This window comes from Pituophis catenifer, unplaced genomic scaffold, assembly GCF_029215685.1.
Source record: "Pituophis catenifer annectens isolate HBS135680 unplaced genomic scaffold, rPitCat1.0.hap2 SCAF_13, whole genome shotgun sequence".
Taxonomy (NCBI): Eukaryota; Metazoa; Chordata; class Lepidosauria; order Squamata; family Colubridae; genus Pituophis; species Pituophis catenifer.
Genome location: NW_027256893.1, coordinates 16,242,676 through 16,259,038, shown reverse-complemented (window position 1 = coordinate 16,259,038; position 16,363 = coordinate 16,242,676). Strand labels below are relative to the sequence as shown.

Genomic DNA, 16,363 nt, shown 5'->3' with positions numbered 1-16,363 from the left:
GCTTTCCTCCCAGCCTCCTCTTTCCGGTGGAAGATGATTAAGTGGAAGGAGAAATCACACAGGCGCTGCTTAGAAAATAAATATAATTAGAGCCAAATTCCACCAATGATGATGCTATTCTGATTAAAGCATCCATAATTTGTTGTGGGCTGCCGACAGCCAGCGGAGCTGGTACCAGAGTCAGACAGTGAGGAGGTTGGGGAGGAACATGGGCCAGTCCTGGGGGCTGTGGAAAGCTCGGACGAAGGCTCTGCATCGGCAGCAGAGAGGGAGATAGACAGCAGTGAGGCAGAGGAACAACTGGAGCCCGTTCCTAGTATGCGCAAAGCTGTCAGAAGACAAGAACTCAGAAAGCAGGGTCAACTTGGGACTAAAGCCACACCTTGGCGATGATTGGCCCCTCCCAAAGGAAACAAAAGAGGAGCAAACAGGGAGGGGGCTTTTGCAGGAAACAATTCGGTCGTTCAGTAGTTTCAAGAGTGAAAAGTTCTGTTCATGACTCTAAGAGACTCTGTGCCAAGTTTTGCCTTCCTTTGCATTTGGAAAAAAAGTTACGTGGCAGCTTGCCAAGCGAGATAAGATGTGTTACTAAATATTCCTTTGAAAAACTTTGGACAAACCTTGCTGACTGTGAATGAAAGTAATTCACTGTTGTGTAAATAAAATTTTAATGGGTTATTTTAAGGGTAATGGGTTTTAATTTTTGGGAAGCCAATTTGATTTAATTCTGTTTTAAAATTATTTTAAATTTTATATTGTATGTCTTTTAATTTTGGCTGTTCACCGCCCTGAGTCCTTCGGGAGAAGGGCGGTATACAAATTTAAATAATAAATAATAAATAAATAAAATAAAAAGAGGTTTTGTCAGGACCAATTCCTGCTACCTGCTTTTTAAGGGAGCCTAGGTCAGAACGTAATTGTAATTCTAAAAGCCAATAAAAATGGCGCGGGAAAGATACGTGCTGTTCTTTTATCAATTCCAAAATACCCAGTCCTTTAATGGGTATGCAAGGGAAAGCATAATATTTGGCTAATTCTGGCAGCTAAGCAATCCAAACCTTAAACAAGCAGTCGATCGGGGTGGTGGACAGTTGAGAGAGAAGATTCATTCTTTGTCTTAAGAACAGCTTTTCACCAAATCCTTCAGATCCCTACAAAAAAGAAAAGAGACGAGACTATTAGCAATGAGGAATATGTAACTGGAAACAGTTATTTGCAACCCTCTTTTTTTCCCAATGGATCCTCCAGATCCGTTTCAACTGGCTGTTTAAAGCCCAACTCTCAAAAAATTGAACGCTACCAGTTTTCTTGCACCAAAGGGTGGGTTTTCAGTTTTAATTGAATAGAATGAATTCAATGAATAGAATGAATTCCAACCTTCAACCAAAAGTTTTACAAATATATAGATTCCTTAAAAAAAAAAAAAGTGAGCATTAAGAAAAATAAAATCACCACCGAACAGCGGACCGCAACGTCGTCCAAGGAAACTTCTGTTCTTTTACAAACTATGTTATTGATCTGATGTATATCCCACCTCTTTTAGAGAAGCTCAAAGTGGCATACTTAAGGGGCTCTTTTTATCTTACACTTCAACTCTGCTGGGTGTGTGATAGCCTGAGGTTGCCAAGTATTCTTCTTCAGTAAGGTAAAAAGCTTCCCCTCGCGTATATGTGCTAGTCATTCCCGACTCTAGGGGTCGGTGTTCATCTCCTTTTCAAAGCCGAAGAGCCAGCGCTATCCGAAGATGTCTCCGTGGTCATGTGGTCATGACTAAACGCCAAAGGCGCATGGAACGCTGTTACCTTCCCACCAAAGGTGGTCCCTATTTTTCTACTTGCATTTTTTAAGTGCTTTTGAACTGCTAGGTTGGCAGAAGCTGGGACAAGTAACGGGAACTCACCTCGTTACGCGGCACTAGGGATTCGAACTGTTGAACTGCCGACCTTTCGATCAACAAGCTCAGCATCTTAGCCACTGAGCCACTGCGTCCCTTTATCGCTATAAATCAGGGCCTCCTGCTTGTTTTCCAGCACCTTAACCAATACCCTGCATTGTCTCCAGTTTTATAATATTAAACGTTTGAGAGCATCTGCGCATGGCAGAACCTCATTCAAGAGTCAGTCTGATGGAGCATAGCCTTCCTTGTATCAAGACGGCCCCGTTTCTAATTTTGTATCAGTAGGGATTTATTTGTGGCCACAGATCAGAGTAGTATTGACAGTGACCATTCTCAGTCAGGAATTATAATTAAATTTTCTCCTTTAACAGTCCTCTTGCAGTGGAGTTTTTAATCAGCAATGTTCACAGTATTTTTTAAGGAATAAAAAAAATTGATACAGGTAATCCTTGATTTACAAAGGAGCCATGGTGGTGCAGTGGTTAGAATGCAGTATTGCAGGCTAATTCTGCTGACTGCCAGCAGTTCGATCCTGACCGCCTCAAGGTTCATTCAGCCTTCTATTTTTCTGATGTCGGTAAAATGAGGACCCGAATTGTTGGGTGCTAGAGGCTGACTCTGTATACCACTTAGAGAGGGCTCTAATCAGTGGAGGGTTGCCCCCGGTTCGGACCGGTTCGCAAGAACCGGTAGTAAAACCAGCGGGAGGCCCCGCCCACTGCCCCGGATGTCGTCATCAGCGATCTGCGCATGCGCAAAGGCGCACGTGCTCGCTTTGCTCGCGCGTGCGTGCGTGCAATCCCCTTGCAAACCGGTGGTAAAGTTAAGTAGAACCCACCCCTGGCTCTAATGCACTGTGAAGCGGTATATAAGCCTAAGTGCTATTGCTACAACTACAATTGGAACCAGATTTTCTGTGGCTAACCAGGGCGGTTAAAATAAATCACAGCCAAATTTATAAACTCTTTTTGCCATGGTTCTTAGCAAATCATTGCAGTTCTTAATTTAGCTTTCTAAATTAATTTTGCTCATCAGAAGCTGTGTGGGTAGGTTGAAAAAGGTGATCATGTGACCCTGGGATGCTGCAACTGTCATAAATACATACCAGTTGCCAAGCACCCAAATTTTGATCATATGATGATGGAGATGCTGTGCAGTGGTCGGTTGCTATTGGTTCGCCCTGGGTTTGGGTGAACCAGTAGCAGTGGTGGCGGGAGGCTCCGCCCACCTGCCTGGACGTCATCAAATACGATCTGCTCACACGAGCGAACTGGTAGCAAAGATAAGTGAAACCCACCCCTGATGCTGTGACAGTTGTGTGAAGACCGGTTATAAGTCACTTTTTTTAATGCCATTTTAACTTCCTTACTACTGGCTAAGGTTTGCAATGCCCTTGTCTACTGCTACTTATTTTATTATAAAGTTTGGTATGCATTTGTTTGGCCAATCATGTTGAGCAATTCTCTCCCAGGAAGGTAAAAATATAGAGGGTCAACTGTGAAATGACATGTTGAACAGGTAAGAGAACGAAAATGTAACAGTGGTAGAGCGCAAAAGTCCTCTGCATGTCAGAGGGAAGAAATAACTAAGTTTGTTTAATCAAACAAAGTTGTGACGCACTTTGGCTTTAGGCTTGGTATGTCATGTGTCAACTTACTGTGGCTTGGAAACCATCATTTGTAGTTACCATGAAGTATGAACTTGGCCGTGATTCATTCAAGGCTCAACACATATTTTGTAATCAACTGTGTTGTAATGACACTGTTCACCTCTACACTAAACTAATATGCTGGCCTAGGTCTATTAGAAAGTTTTTGTTTTTTTTCAATTTGATTTATATGCCGCCCTTCTCCGGAGACTCAGGGCGGCTTACAATGCGTTAAGCAATAGCCTTCATACTTTTGTATATTTATACAAAGTCAGCTTATTGCCCCCACAAACTGGGTCCTCAATTTACCTACCTTAGAAAGGATAGAAGGCTGAGTCAACCTTGAGCCTGGTGAGATTAGAATTTACAGTAATTGCAGACAGCTGGTGTTAATCACAATGCTATTAGTCTGCTGAGCCACCAGGTTTGATTTGATTTGCGCCAAGCTAAACGCAAATGAAATGGTTTTACTCAGCACATCGTGTCAACCTAACCAGTGTTGCTATAGATGATGATCTCATCTGCTGAAGACTTCCCACCCATGTTTAAGATAAGAACAGGCAACCTGGTGACCTCTGGCTATTTCAGCCAACCATTCCAAAAATCCTTGGGTATATGCTCAACAAAACATAGGAGTCAAGGATGAGAAAAGGGGTCCTTCTAGGTGTGTTATTAATTCTCAACAGATCCTGACAGCACAGCCCATGAAGAGCTGAAGTCCAACATCTTTGGTGTATACTTGGGTGGAGAAGGCAGCCTTTACACTTTTTAACCCAGGGGAATATATCCTTGTCTTTCCCGCCCCCCCACCCCCCACCCCCAAATCTCTGAAAGAATTGCAGCCTGAATCAAGACGGATTGCAGTCCCAATTGGTAATGAAGCAATATTAGCAAGTCAGCTTAGATCAATTCTAGTTGATAAGGAATATTACTTATTTCCTTTTCATATACCACCCCAATCTAGTTCATCTTTCAGACTGAGATATATACTTTGCTAAATCATTTTGGCTTAATCTGACTCCTCACAAGATATAAGATATTTTCAGATAGTAAAGGGGGAGAGCCAGCACCCCAAGTTCCCAGCATATATCTGACCAAACGTTTTCCTTACTTCCTAAGATATAGAGCAGATAGATTGAGTAAGCTGCAGTTCAGTTACCATGACTAAACCTGTCATGTAAGCACAGCATTGGGGATTTAAATGCAAGTTAGGCCAAAAGGGCATGAAACTCATGGAATTGGCACACTGTAAAATCCAGATCTTCTGCAAAGAAACATACATACAGCCATTCGTGATTTTCCCTCCAAGTGTTCTATGTTCTAACATCCGAAATAAGTTTTAAAAACAGGTGTAGATAGCTGCATTTAAGCAAAAGTACCAAGAAAAAAATTAAATAAGTACTGGGAAACTGGGCATGTTTTATTGACTCATTTTACTTTAAAGAACTGCACACATCCTCAGATTTATCAATGTATTTTATTTTACAGAAGGCAGCAAACCTCTCCGTCATCCCAACACATTTTTGCCTTAAACGTCTTCAGAAGTTAGCAGAGTAACAAGCTATGAACAATCATCCAAATAGCTGCAGGCAAACTATTAATAAGTGCAACCATTCCATGCTATTCCACACAACTTCTTTTTTTTTTAATTTAACTTGGCTCTGAGATCTGACAAGCAACGTTTGTGATCCACCTCTGCCATTTTAGAAAGGGAAAGACAAGTTTGCTTGAGAAAATATCCCACCGCAAAGTGAAAGCATTGCAAAAGTGAATTAAAGTGCAGAAGAGGAGTGAAGAGTTTGCCAGAAAAGATCCCCCAAGCCTTCAGCATCAAGTGATCCCAAAACCAAGCCATTAAACCCCTAAAGTTCCATTCTTTGTAGATGGCTCACAGGCGCAAGCTTCCATTCAGGTTATCACGTCCACCTCCTCCAGCTTCGATTCATATCAGGAGCACCTAAGGTTTTGGAAGTTTCTCTTGTCATCATCAACTTTGTAGTAACTCTATTGTCTAAAGCAGAAATGAGGAACCTGGGGCTCTCCAAAAGTTGACAAGCTACAACTTCCAACATATGTACCGTATTTTTCGCAGCATAGGACACACTTCCCCCCCCCCCCAAAAAAGAGGCTGAAAATTTGGGTGCGAATTATATTCTGAATGTAGCCCCGCCCACCCGGCGGCCCCCACCCGGCGGCCTCCATGCGTCCTCTTCCTGCCTGCAGAGATTGCCACCGACAATGGTGTATGTTTTTGGGCTCTGAGGATCGCATTTGGAGGCTTAAAACGCGACGCGCGGTACCCAAAATGGCTACCCGGAACAGCTACTGCCTTCTCTTATCCCTTCCGAACTTCACTGCAGCTCCCTCCGCCGGTCAGCTGTGGATTTGGAAGGTTTTTTTTCAGCCCTAAAGAGTGAAGCGATCTTCCGCCCTTCGCCTGCTTTTCTCATTGCTTCTCTCTCCAATGATCAGCTGTGTTTTAGAAGCTGTTTTTTATCCCCAGCTAGGTGCTCAAAACCAGCGAACTAATGTGCTGAAGCTGACCAGACTAAGGACGCTAGCCAGATGAATACCTGGTAGGCAGATTTTTTTTTTTCCTATTTTCCTCCCCAAAATCTAAGGTGCGTCTTATACTCTGAAAAATACGGTATTTCTGATCATGGAAGAGAGTCTTGAAGACTTTTTGCTTTATGTCATGGAAAATTCAACACTGGCTTAAGCTCCAGAATGCTAAGTTATCTAACATTCGATTAGGTTCAAGAGGCATATCTAAGTTAGAAGGGCACCACACTAACTAGCTCGGGGGTCATACTAGTTCAGGGACAAGATATAAGCCATATTCTAACAGTGGGCAGTTCCAGAGCCCATCAGAGGTGGACATTTCAGTAATACTGAAATGTGATTTAGGCCTCCACATGATTTAAGACATGTGTTTTATTCCTCAAACCTCTTAACAATACAGAAAAGGAGGAGGAGGAAATGATCTTATGACTGTAAGAATATTTCCAGTCACAAAAGGAATACTGGAAGGTCAATTAAAGCCCTGGCCCATTATGGGAAAACTATGGCCACTCAGAATTATTGACTGAGATGGGCAGGCATAGAAATGGAACAAATAAATTAACTTCACTATGCCTTAAACGGCTGTGAAAGAGGTCCTGGGCATTTTCAGGGTGTAATGTTGATGCTTTATAACATTACATCCAGCTTTCAACTTAAATGCAGAGCAATGGAAGCTGCTAGATTTTTATTAGATGGCATAAACTGAAAGAAAAGGCAGGACAACCTACAGTAATGAAGCATCTAGCAACACTTTGAAGATAAAAAAAATAACCATCACTATTGGTTAAAATCTGCCAGCTACCTCTATCTTCGTTCCAGAAAATACCTTGAATAGCTAACCTTAAGTTCCATATCCATCAGCTTTTTTAAAAATATATCTTCAGAGTGCCTTCAAAGCATTAGTGCCTTCTAAAATATCTCTGCAATATCAGCTACGGTTTCAGTGACATGTGACCACACCTTCTACAAACAAAACCATTTATTGCTGGCAGAAAAATCACTGTAACTCGGCTGTTACGTCTTGACACACAAAGGTTGTGGATTTAGCACTTCACTCTCCTGCGCTCAGCCCAGAATGTAAAGCTGCTCAAATATATTCCACTTAATGCATCAGCAAGGCTCTAAATGATTTGACTGAGCCAGAGGTGAAATCCAAATTTTTTTACTACTGGTTCTGTGGGCGTGGCTTGGTGGGTATGATGTGACTTGGTGGGCGTGGCTTGGGCATGGCAGGGGAAGGATACTGCAAAAGCCCCATTCCCTCCCCACTCCTGGGAGAAGGATATTGCAAAATCTCCATTCCCAACCCATTCTGGGGCCAGCCAGAGGTGGTATTTGCTAGTTCTCCGAACTACTCAAAATTTTCGCTACCGGTTCTCTGAACTACTCAAAATTTCTGCTACCGGTTCTCTGAACTACTCAAAATTTCCGCTACTGGTTCTCCGAACTACTCAAAATTTCCGCTACTAGTTCTCCGAACTACTCAAAATTTCCGCTACCGGTTCTCCAAACTACTCAAAATTTCCGCTACCAGTTCTCCAAACTACTCAAAATTTCCACTACCAGTTCTCCAGAACCTGTCAGAACCTGCTGGATTTGTAAAAATAATACTAAAAATCAGCTCCTGCCTTGGAATCCTGCATCTAACAAGTGAAACACGCAGAAAAAACCGAGCCACATTACGCAAGGATGTTTCCTGCAGCGTGCAATTTTCAGTTTGGGTTTGCTCTTTATAAGCACAAGATCAAAACCAGATTTTTCTAAAAGGGAAAGGGAAAGGTTCCCCTCGCACATATGTGCTAGTCGTTCCCAACTCTAGGGGGCTGGTGCTCATCTCCGTTTCAAAGCCGAAGAGCCAGCGCTGTCCAAAGACGTCTCCGTGGTCATGTATCCGGCATGACTCAACGCCAAAGGCGCATGGAACGCTGTTCCCTTCCCACCAAAGGTGGTCCCTATTTTTCCACTTGCATTTTTTACCTGCTTTCGAACTGCTAGGTTGGCAGAAGCTGGGACAAGTAACGGGAGCTCACCCCATTTTGCGGCACTAGGGATTCGAACCGCCGAACTGCCGACCTTTCGATCGACAAGCTCAGCGTCTTAGCCACTGAGCCACCACGTCCCTTTTTTTCTTTTTTTTTTAACATCAGCCTTTATCATTCACCAGCCTAAGGCTTCAGTTGCTAAAACTCTTGAGCGGCCTACCCAGGGTAATGACCTGGCTTTGACAAGTGAAATGCATTTCTAAGCTAGCTCTCCGGACTCCTGTTACAACATGGCTAGAATCCCGCAGACCTACAAAAAGGGGACACTATTAGAGAGATTTTGAGGCTGGGATAGGATAGACGGCATTACAGGGACTTACCGGTGTCCTGTCAGAGAGGTTTCCTTGACGGATATATTCTATTGCAGCCTCAACTGAGGTCAAGCAATATCCCAGTTCATCCTTTGCTGAGCTGCAAAATCTGAAGTTTTTGATGTAGCTCAGGTTTGCCATCCTAGACAGGGAATAAAAACTACATCAGCCATTGCCAGGAAACAAAACAACAACAACAATCATTTGTGCAACTGGACCCCGATTTCTATCTATTAAACAGACCTGGACGTTTTCTGATATTTGTTTTTAAAGTCTGCTCGAGTTTTCAATTATGAACAAGTATTGTATTTCAACTCGGATAAGTTCTGAGCTTACTCTTTGCAAGGAAGCAGACAGTTCTTATTATTTATTTTTTTTTAATTTGATTTATATGTCACCCTTCTCCGGAGACTCAGGGCGACTTACAATGCTTAACGCAATAGCCTTCATTCTTTTGTATATTTTATACAAAGTCAGCTTATTGCCCCCACAAACTGGGTCCTCATTTCACCTACCTTAGAAAGGATGGAAGGCTGAGTCAACCTTGAGCCTTGGAGAGATTCGAACCAGCAGAAATTGCAGGCAGCTGTGTTAATGACAGGGTGCACTAAACCACTGTACTATCAAGGCTCTTGATAGTTTGCGTTTTATAAGGCTCATTCTGATTATCATGGTGATCCAGGAGAAATTAAAGATAGGTTCACCCATGGCACAAAGCCACAATATTTTTAAATCATGCGCAGATCATATTTGATGACGTCAGGGTGGGTGTGGGTGAAGCCTCCTGCAGCTACTGCTCCGAACCGGGGCGAACCGGTAGCAACTCACCACTGATTTTGATTATATAATGCATATTGCACTTAAAGAAAATACGCTCCAAAAATGTCTAGCTATTGAGCTTTATTTTTGCCTAGTCTCACCCTGCTATAAAACTCACCCCAATGCGTTTAGTACCAAACTCTGAAGAAGTACCACGGAGTATTGTGTGGTGCGGACGTACAAAAATGTGTGAGCTTTTAATCCTTGGTTTTGACAGTCAAAGAGACAAAATATTAAAAATCAGCTTTAAGTTACAACTGACATCGAAGAACCTGCGTATATTTCTAATGCACATAATCCATGTAATCCATGAAAATACAGCAGTTAAGCGGCAGATGTTTCGTTTCTATCTGCACATTGCGTCAAATAATGCTCAAGGTCTCTTTCATAACATCCTATACATATTTCAAAATCTATGACCAAAAACACATAATGTCTGAGCTGCAGGAGTTGCTGATGCTCTAAAGCAGCAAATATGTATGTATGTATGTATGTATGTATGTATGTATTCTGTTTAGTATTCAGAAGATACTGGCATTTTGGGATGCTGCTGTTTTTTGTTTTTTTTTTTAGGAAGTTGCATAACATTCTGAGAGACTCTTCCCATCCTGCTTACAATCTTTTTGGACTGTTGCCTTCTGGCAGAAGATACAGAACAATTAAAACTCAGACCACACGTCTTCTGAATAGTTTTTATCCCAGAACTATAATTTATTTATTTATTTATTGGTTCGATTTATTTATTTATTTATTTATTTATTTATTTATTGGTTTGATTTATATGCCGCCCTTCTCCGGAGACTCAGGGCGGCTTACAATGCGTTAAGCAACAGCCTTCATATTTTTGTATATACCTGCTTAGTAGGGCTTTCGCCCCCCCCACCCAAGCGGTGTTCTTTTTTATACAAAGTCAGCTTATTGCCGCAACAATCCGGGTCCTCATTTTACCTACCTCGGAAGGATGGAAGGCTGAGTCAACCTTGAACCTGGTGAGATTCGAACTTACAGTAATTACAGGCAGCTGGCAGCTAAGTGCTACTTTAACAGCAGTTTTAGTCCGCTGCGCCACCAAGGCTCTTGTGCACTCAATTGCACTCAACAATGAACTAAAGGGCCACCATCAGTGAGCTGTTGAACAGCATTACTTGGTCTGTTGTGTGGATGTTTGGGTGGTTTAGGGGTGGGGAATTTGTGTGTGGGTGGGAGTGTATTTGGGGATTGTTATGTGTGTTGGACCTGGTCTTTAGGTGTTAGGTGAATTTCGTTGTACGGGTATACTGTGTATACACGTACAATGACAATAAAGTTATTATTATTATATTATTGTTGTTATCCTTGGGATACATATCATCAGTGCTACATCATCATCATCATCATCTAGCACTGATAATGTTACCTAGTTTGGGTAATGAAATGTCTACAAGAAAACAATCAAACTCAGAGACCACCAAGGACCCCTCATTCCGGATCATTTGAAGCTTCTGAGTGGCTTCCAAAAACACCCCCATGTAGAAGCTACTGCAATACTTGAGCTCTGAGGCTCAGTGAGAATATTATTTTTTAAGTTAGTGTAGCTATAATGTCCTGTTCAAGGAGGATTCTCTAATAATGTTTCATCAGAGCACTGATGTTACCTAGTTACATGGGTAAAGAAACGTCAGCAATAAAACTAGCGAGCTCAGAGAGCACCAAGCACTCCTTCATTTCAACTTTGAGCTACAAATGTTCTCCTTTATAGGATTCTTTGAAACGGGGGAAAGCGGGTTACATACCAATTAGGAATTTCTGTTTTCACAAGGAGATAGAGCAACACAGAAAGGAGATCGTCGGCACACATCATCTCCATGTTAACTGGAGGGGAAAAAGAGAAGAAAAGAAATGCACCCTATTTTAGAAAAAGTACCTCAATCGTTCTATTTAGGCGCTTTGGAAACATGTTAGGAGATTTCCTAGACTCTAGATCGACAACGCCAAACCTAAATCAAATTATAAATTAGTGCCTAATCTAATCATAATTCGTAGCAGTTTTGAAATGGCTTAAGAGCTTTGTTCTCCCATGAAGCTACCCTGTAAAATATTGTTTCTCAAGCTTAGCAATTTGAAAATGTGTGGACTTCAACTCCCAGAATTCCCCAATTATTCCAATTGTCACCATTGGGGTCAAGGATTAAGTGGACTTGAAAACACAAAAGTCCAGAGGTTTGATGTCTATGGAGATTCTCAGTCATTCAAGTCATGGTTGTCCCAAAAGTACTTTTTCAAGAGGCAACTGGACTTTCTGGTTTTTCTTTGAAGATGCTTCGCTTCTTCAGCGTCTTCAGCTCGGATTAGATGGTGGGGAATGTAAGGATTTATACTCCTTGCAGATACCTGGTCATTTGTGTTAGGAAATGATTTTACCTAACTTGTTGGGTTGGCAATATATAAACCATCAATATAGCTTTAAGACTGCTGTATTGCTGTGTCATCCTGGGTCCTGATTGGTTAGCTCTGTAGCCAATGTTCTTAAGAGGGAGCTAGAAGCCTGATTTGATTCTCTTTGCCGCTCTTTGACTCTCTGATGATCGTTACTGCTTTTTGATGCGCTTTGCTGTTTGCTGTGTTTGCTACTGTTTGCAACTGTTTATGTGTATGAATACAACGACTGGTAAGAAGACAATTGTTATTGGATAATTCCTGGACTATTGTTTTACTATCTACTACTTTCAATCCAATCTGACTTGGATTGTTTATTGGACTGTGCCTTATTACTATTTCCTGAAAGTAAACACAACTCAGTGTATCTGTGTGTTGGCTGTGTTATTCTCCTAACTACTCTCAATCGCTTTCATGCTCACACCCTTGCTACTCAAGTGAGCCAGGCTAAGATTCGATATTGGGATAAAACTCAAATATTAGAAATCCAAATCTTTGGTCAAGACAGAAGTGCCTCTCCCGTGCTGAGATGACAAACGGTATTTGACGTAGGTACAGAATTGTAAAAGGGCAAACTGACCCTAACCAGATACATTCTGTTGTTTAATGTTTATTGTACCCCAAATGTCATGTAGATTTCAGAGAGAAAATACTGTTTCCCTTACTGTCCTCTTTACTGCTTGTGAGGCGTCTTCTAGCCTCTTATCTCCTTTTGTTATGTCTTGAGCTCCGGAGCTGAAAACCTGAGCCTGTGGGAACAGGGCTGTTATGTCTTTCCTAGAGATAGATTAAAGGGTAGCTTCTACGTGTGAAATGCATCACTCTCTGTAATAATTTTGCCTTTAAACTGTATAAATACATGGCCAGAAGAAGCCATCGGCGTTCAGACCCTTTTCTTGTCTTTGGACTGTTTGAACCTTGCGCAAATAAACTCTTTCCTGCATTGAAGAGCTTGCCCAGTCCGTTATTTTGTCTACAACACAAGGGTTGCTCTGCAAATTCCTCAACAATTTGCATTCACCTGAACATAGACAAACCTACAGGTGGGCTCAACTCAAGGGCTCTAGAAGAATGCAAATGATCAGCTGTCTGCAAAGAGTAGAAATCCTTACATTCCCCCACCATCCAGTCAGAGCTGAAGAAACTTCTTCGGTGGGAAGCGAAAAGTCTTCGAAGAAACTCCAGAAGTTCAAGCACTACTAGTGAATTGCAATTTTCATCCCAGCTCTTGCACTGCATTTCTCCATATAGGAAAAAAGATACTTCCAAGCGAAAGTTAAGTTGCATCCTCCGTTTTCCAAAGTAATGCAAAAAAAAGCAAAATCTGGGCCCCGATTTAAAAGCTTGTGGAGGATGCTTTCAAAAGGACAGAAAAGCAACTCCTTGAAACGATGACTTCATCCCCGCCAGTGACGCACCTCTTTGACTTGGAGACTGCATGATGATTTGGACCACTTTCCGCAAGCAAAGGAGCTTCTGTTGTGGAGAGGTGCACTTGTTCAGCTGCCCCAGTTCCCGTTTGGCCCGTGGGATGTTGAAACTGAAACAGGCACCGTCAGAAAGAAAAAACAATTTAGAGGGGAACAGGTGCAAAATAGAATAGAACATGGGTCCTCAAAGTACAGCCCGCAGGCCGCAGGCGGCCCGCTGAAGCAATTAATCCGGCCCACGTACCACCACGAGGTTGCCCCACCCACATCATCCCGCCCACCCTTTAGCAGAGCGCAGGACTTGCTTTTGGGAGCCCTGCAGGCTGGAACCAAAAGGTAAGCTCAATAATTTTAGCCTGCAGAATGCTTCTGGAGGTGGGGGGGAAGTGAAAGGAGGCCAAAAAAACAGGTTAAAAAGGCCTGTTTTTCACCTTCCCTGCCTCCAGAAAATAGAGAGAGACAGAGAGAGAGAGAAAGAGAGAGGAAGAAAAAGAGAAAGAAAAGGAGAAAGAGAGAGAAGGAGAAAAGGAGAAAGAGAGAAAAAGAGAGGGGGAGAGAGAGAGAGAGAAAGAGAGGGAGAGAGAGAAAGAAAGAGAGACAGACAGCGAGAAAGTGAGAGAGAGAGAGAGAGAGAGAGAGAAGGAAAGAGAGAGAGAGAAAGAGAGAGACAGAGAGAGATTTCTCAAGCTCCTTGTGGCTGAGAAGAATTGCTGCAAAACTGAGTTTCCTGAAGTGGACCACTAGACAGGAGTCCTAAACGATCTAGTAAAAAGAAAAGGCAACCAAAAGAGCAACATGCAAACAAAAGCAAATTAAACACCCCCAGGAGCAAAACAAATTAAAGTTTAATTTGTGTGCATTGTTTAACGGACTGTTGAATTGGCTACGCCTACCTAGTCACATGACCTAGCCACGCCCACCCAGCCAGTCCGGCCCCCCCAACAGTCTGAGGGACCGTGAATTCTGGGAGTTGAAGTCCACAAGTCTTCAAGTTGCCGAGGTTGGAGACCCCTGCTTTAAAAAGTAGTTGAGAACTCACCTAAACTCAGGCTTGATACCCAAGTCTTTCTGCTGCAGGTCTTGTAAACTTCGGGTGATTTTGTTGAAAGCTGCATCCTAAGCAGGGAAGACATCACTGTAAATCCTGACAGAAGAGGCTTTTCACGGAACTTCATTTACCATCCTAGCACCCCTGAGCAACCGTAGCTCCAGTGACTCTACTAGTCAACCTCTATATTTTTGATAGAAAGAAAAGAAACTAACACAATCTAAAACAGGGGTGAAATGCTACCGGGTTCGGGCAAATTTTCTAGCAAATATAAATCGCTCGGCACAGCTTTTCCCTCTCCCTCGCTGTTCTACTTACCTTAAGCTTTCTTTTTCCACGCTGCGCAGTAGCGCCTGCAGTGCGCCTGCATACAAAGTGTGTGTTTGGCACACACCGCGCATGCGTGCACAGCAAACCAATGGCAAACCTCGGAAGATTTCACCACCGAGCCAAAGCCTCTCAAGCAGAAACCGTAGCAAAGCTGGTACAGCAGCTCTGAAAGCATGCCACCTCCCAAGCAAAAAAGTGACCAAACTATTCCTCCATGGCTTGAAAAGCTGGTAGACGGGCACTATCGTTTGGCACACGGATGTGTTACCGCCTTCTTGTAAGAATTAAAATTGTACACAGGCCAGAGCCACTCTCCAGGGGAGATGGAGGTTAGGAAATATAAATATAAATAAGATGTCAGACTACGATGCTATCTCAAAATTAAATGAATTTCCAAACTGCCAATCTTTAAGGAAATCTTTAATTGAGCACAGCCACCGGATCATGACTCCACGCGGACAAGACTGACCTTTTGCCCCCCAATCCCTCCCTTTCCGATCCCCAAATCTCTGCTTCTCATTGGCTATCTTCCAAGTCATTCTTCAGACTTCTTTTTCTCGTCATTCCCAGGAATGTGCCCCCTCCCCTCATCTCCACGAGAACCCGACTTCAAAGGGATTTAGCAGGCAAAAGTTTCAGAGTTTATCTCTCGCTCTCCTCTACTCTCCATGCCAGCGTTGAAACGCTGACATAAGAATGCTTTCCAGTCTAAGTTGTAGGACCTCAGAGAAAGGGGTTTTCTGAGGGACCCAAGAAAATACTCTAGAGATCAGATTTACCCCTTTAATTCTAGGAACTTTTCTCCCTAATTTACCAAGTTCTCATGCAGAGGTCTTACACCCAAGTTGTCAAATTAAGAATCACACATGAGATTTTGCAAGGAATGTCCATTCGATACAATTGTTCTGACCTAGGCTTCCCCATCAGCATGAAACCAAGTCCTCATCCCGATAAATCCCTTTTATTTAATTTACAGTGAATTCCTCTCCAGCAAAGTCTTTCCTCTCCCACAATCTTTCAAGACAGTTCACAATTACCGACCTTTATCAGGCTTGGAGAGTGGCCAGGCTGATATCTTTCAGACTCCTCAATACTTGGCAAGAATGCAGTAATGAATTAATTGTCTCCTGCAAACTCTACTCCCCGCTTTCGCTCCTCTTTTATTCCCTCTGGGAGGGGCCATTCATTGTCCACCTGTGGCTTTACTCCCAAGTCGACCCTTGTTCTTTAGCTGTTCCCTTCGTCTGGCAACTCTGCGCATGCGCACACTGGGAACAGGATCCAGCTGTTTGCCTGCCTCACTGATGTCTGACTCCAAAGGCAGCTGATAACTGTCTGACGGCCCTGGCCCCCTCTCTGCCTCCGATGCAGAGCCCTCATCAGAGCCTTCCCCAGACTCCAGGACTGGCCCATGTTCCTCCCCAACCTCCTCACTGTCTGAATCTGTTGCCAGATCGGCTGGCCACTGGTGGGCCACAACAGCAATGAGGGACCCTCCCTAACGATGCAACGATTCTTATATTCTCAGCCTGGGGAAAAAACTACCCCTGTGTTTCCCAACATAACTTTGGCTAGGGGAGGACTGGAGGCACATTTGGGTACCTACCTCGCTGGCTTCAATGGTCCCCACATATTTGAAGATGACGTCATAAAGAGAGTGATGGACGTACATCTGTACCAAGAAATAAAAAAAGCGAAGAAAGGATTCTGAAGGTCTGCTCAAAGGGGGATACCAAGAGCCTAACCCCCCATCCAGGATACTCACATCCACCGCTTGTTTCATCAGGTTCATCTGAAGTTCCTGCTTTGCAAGCATTCTCTAAATTATTTTTGGGAGAAAAGAAAGCAGAATGAACATACA

At 43.0% G+C, this 16,363-nt stretch overlaps 1 protein-coding gene across 2 annotated transcripts in view; it reads right to left on the bottom strand.

The window, feature by feature from the left end:
• Nucleotides 1–16,363, bottom strand: part of ANKRD27 (ankyrin repeat domain 27) — a 60,073-nt gene that overhangs the window by 24,395 nt on the left and 19,315 nt on the right. For both annotated transcript variants that reach the window (XM_070952784.1, XM_070952783.1), the window contains exons 7-13: nucleotides 16,268–16,321; nucleotides 16,109–16,174; nucleotides 14,164–14,240; nucleotides 13,113–13,234; nucleotides 11,052–11,130; nucleotides 8,470–8,602; nucleotides 1,059–1,151 (exon numbers count right to left, since the gene is read on the bottom strand). In XM_070952784.1, coding sequence (XP_070808885.1) covers nucleotides 1,059–1,151; nucleotides 8,470–8,602; nucleotides 11,052–11,130; nucleotides 13,113–13,234; nucleotides 14,164–14,240; nucleotides 16,109–16,174; nucleotides 16,268–16,321 — 624 coding nt within the window. The remainder of the gene's footprint in view (nucleotides 1–1,058; nucleotides 1,152–8,469; nucleotides 8,603–11,051; nucleotides 11,131–13,112; nucleotides 13,235–14,163; nucleotides 14,241–16,108; nucleotides 16,175–16,267; nucleotides 16,322–16,363) is intronic.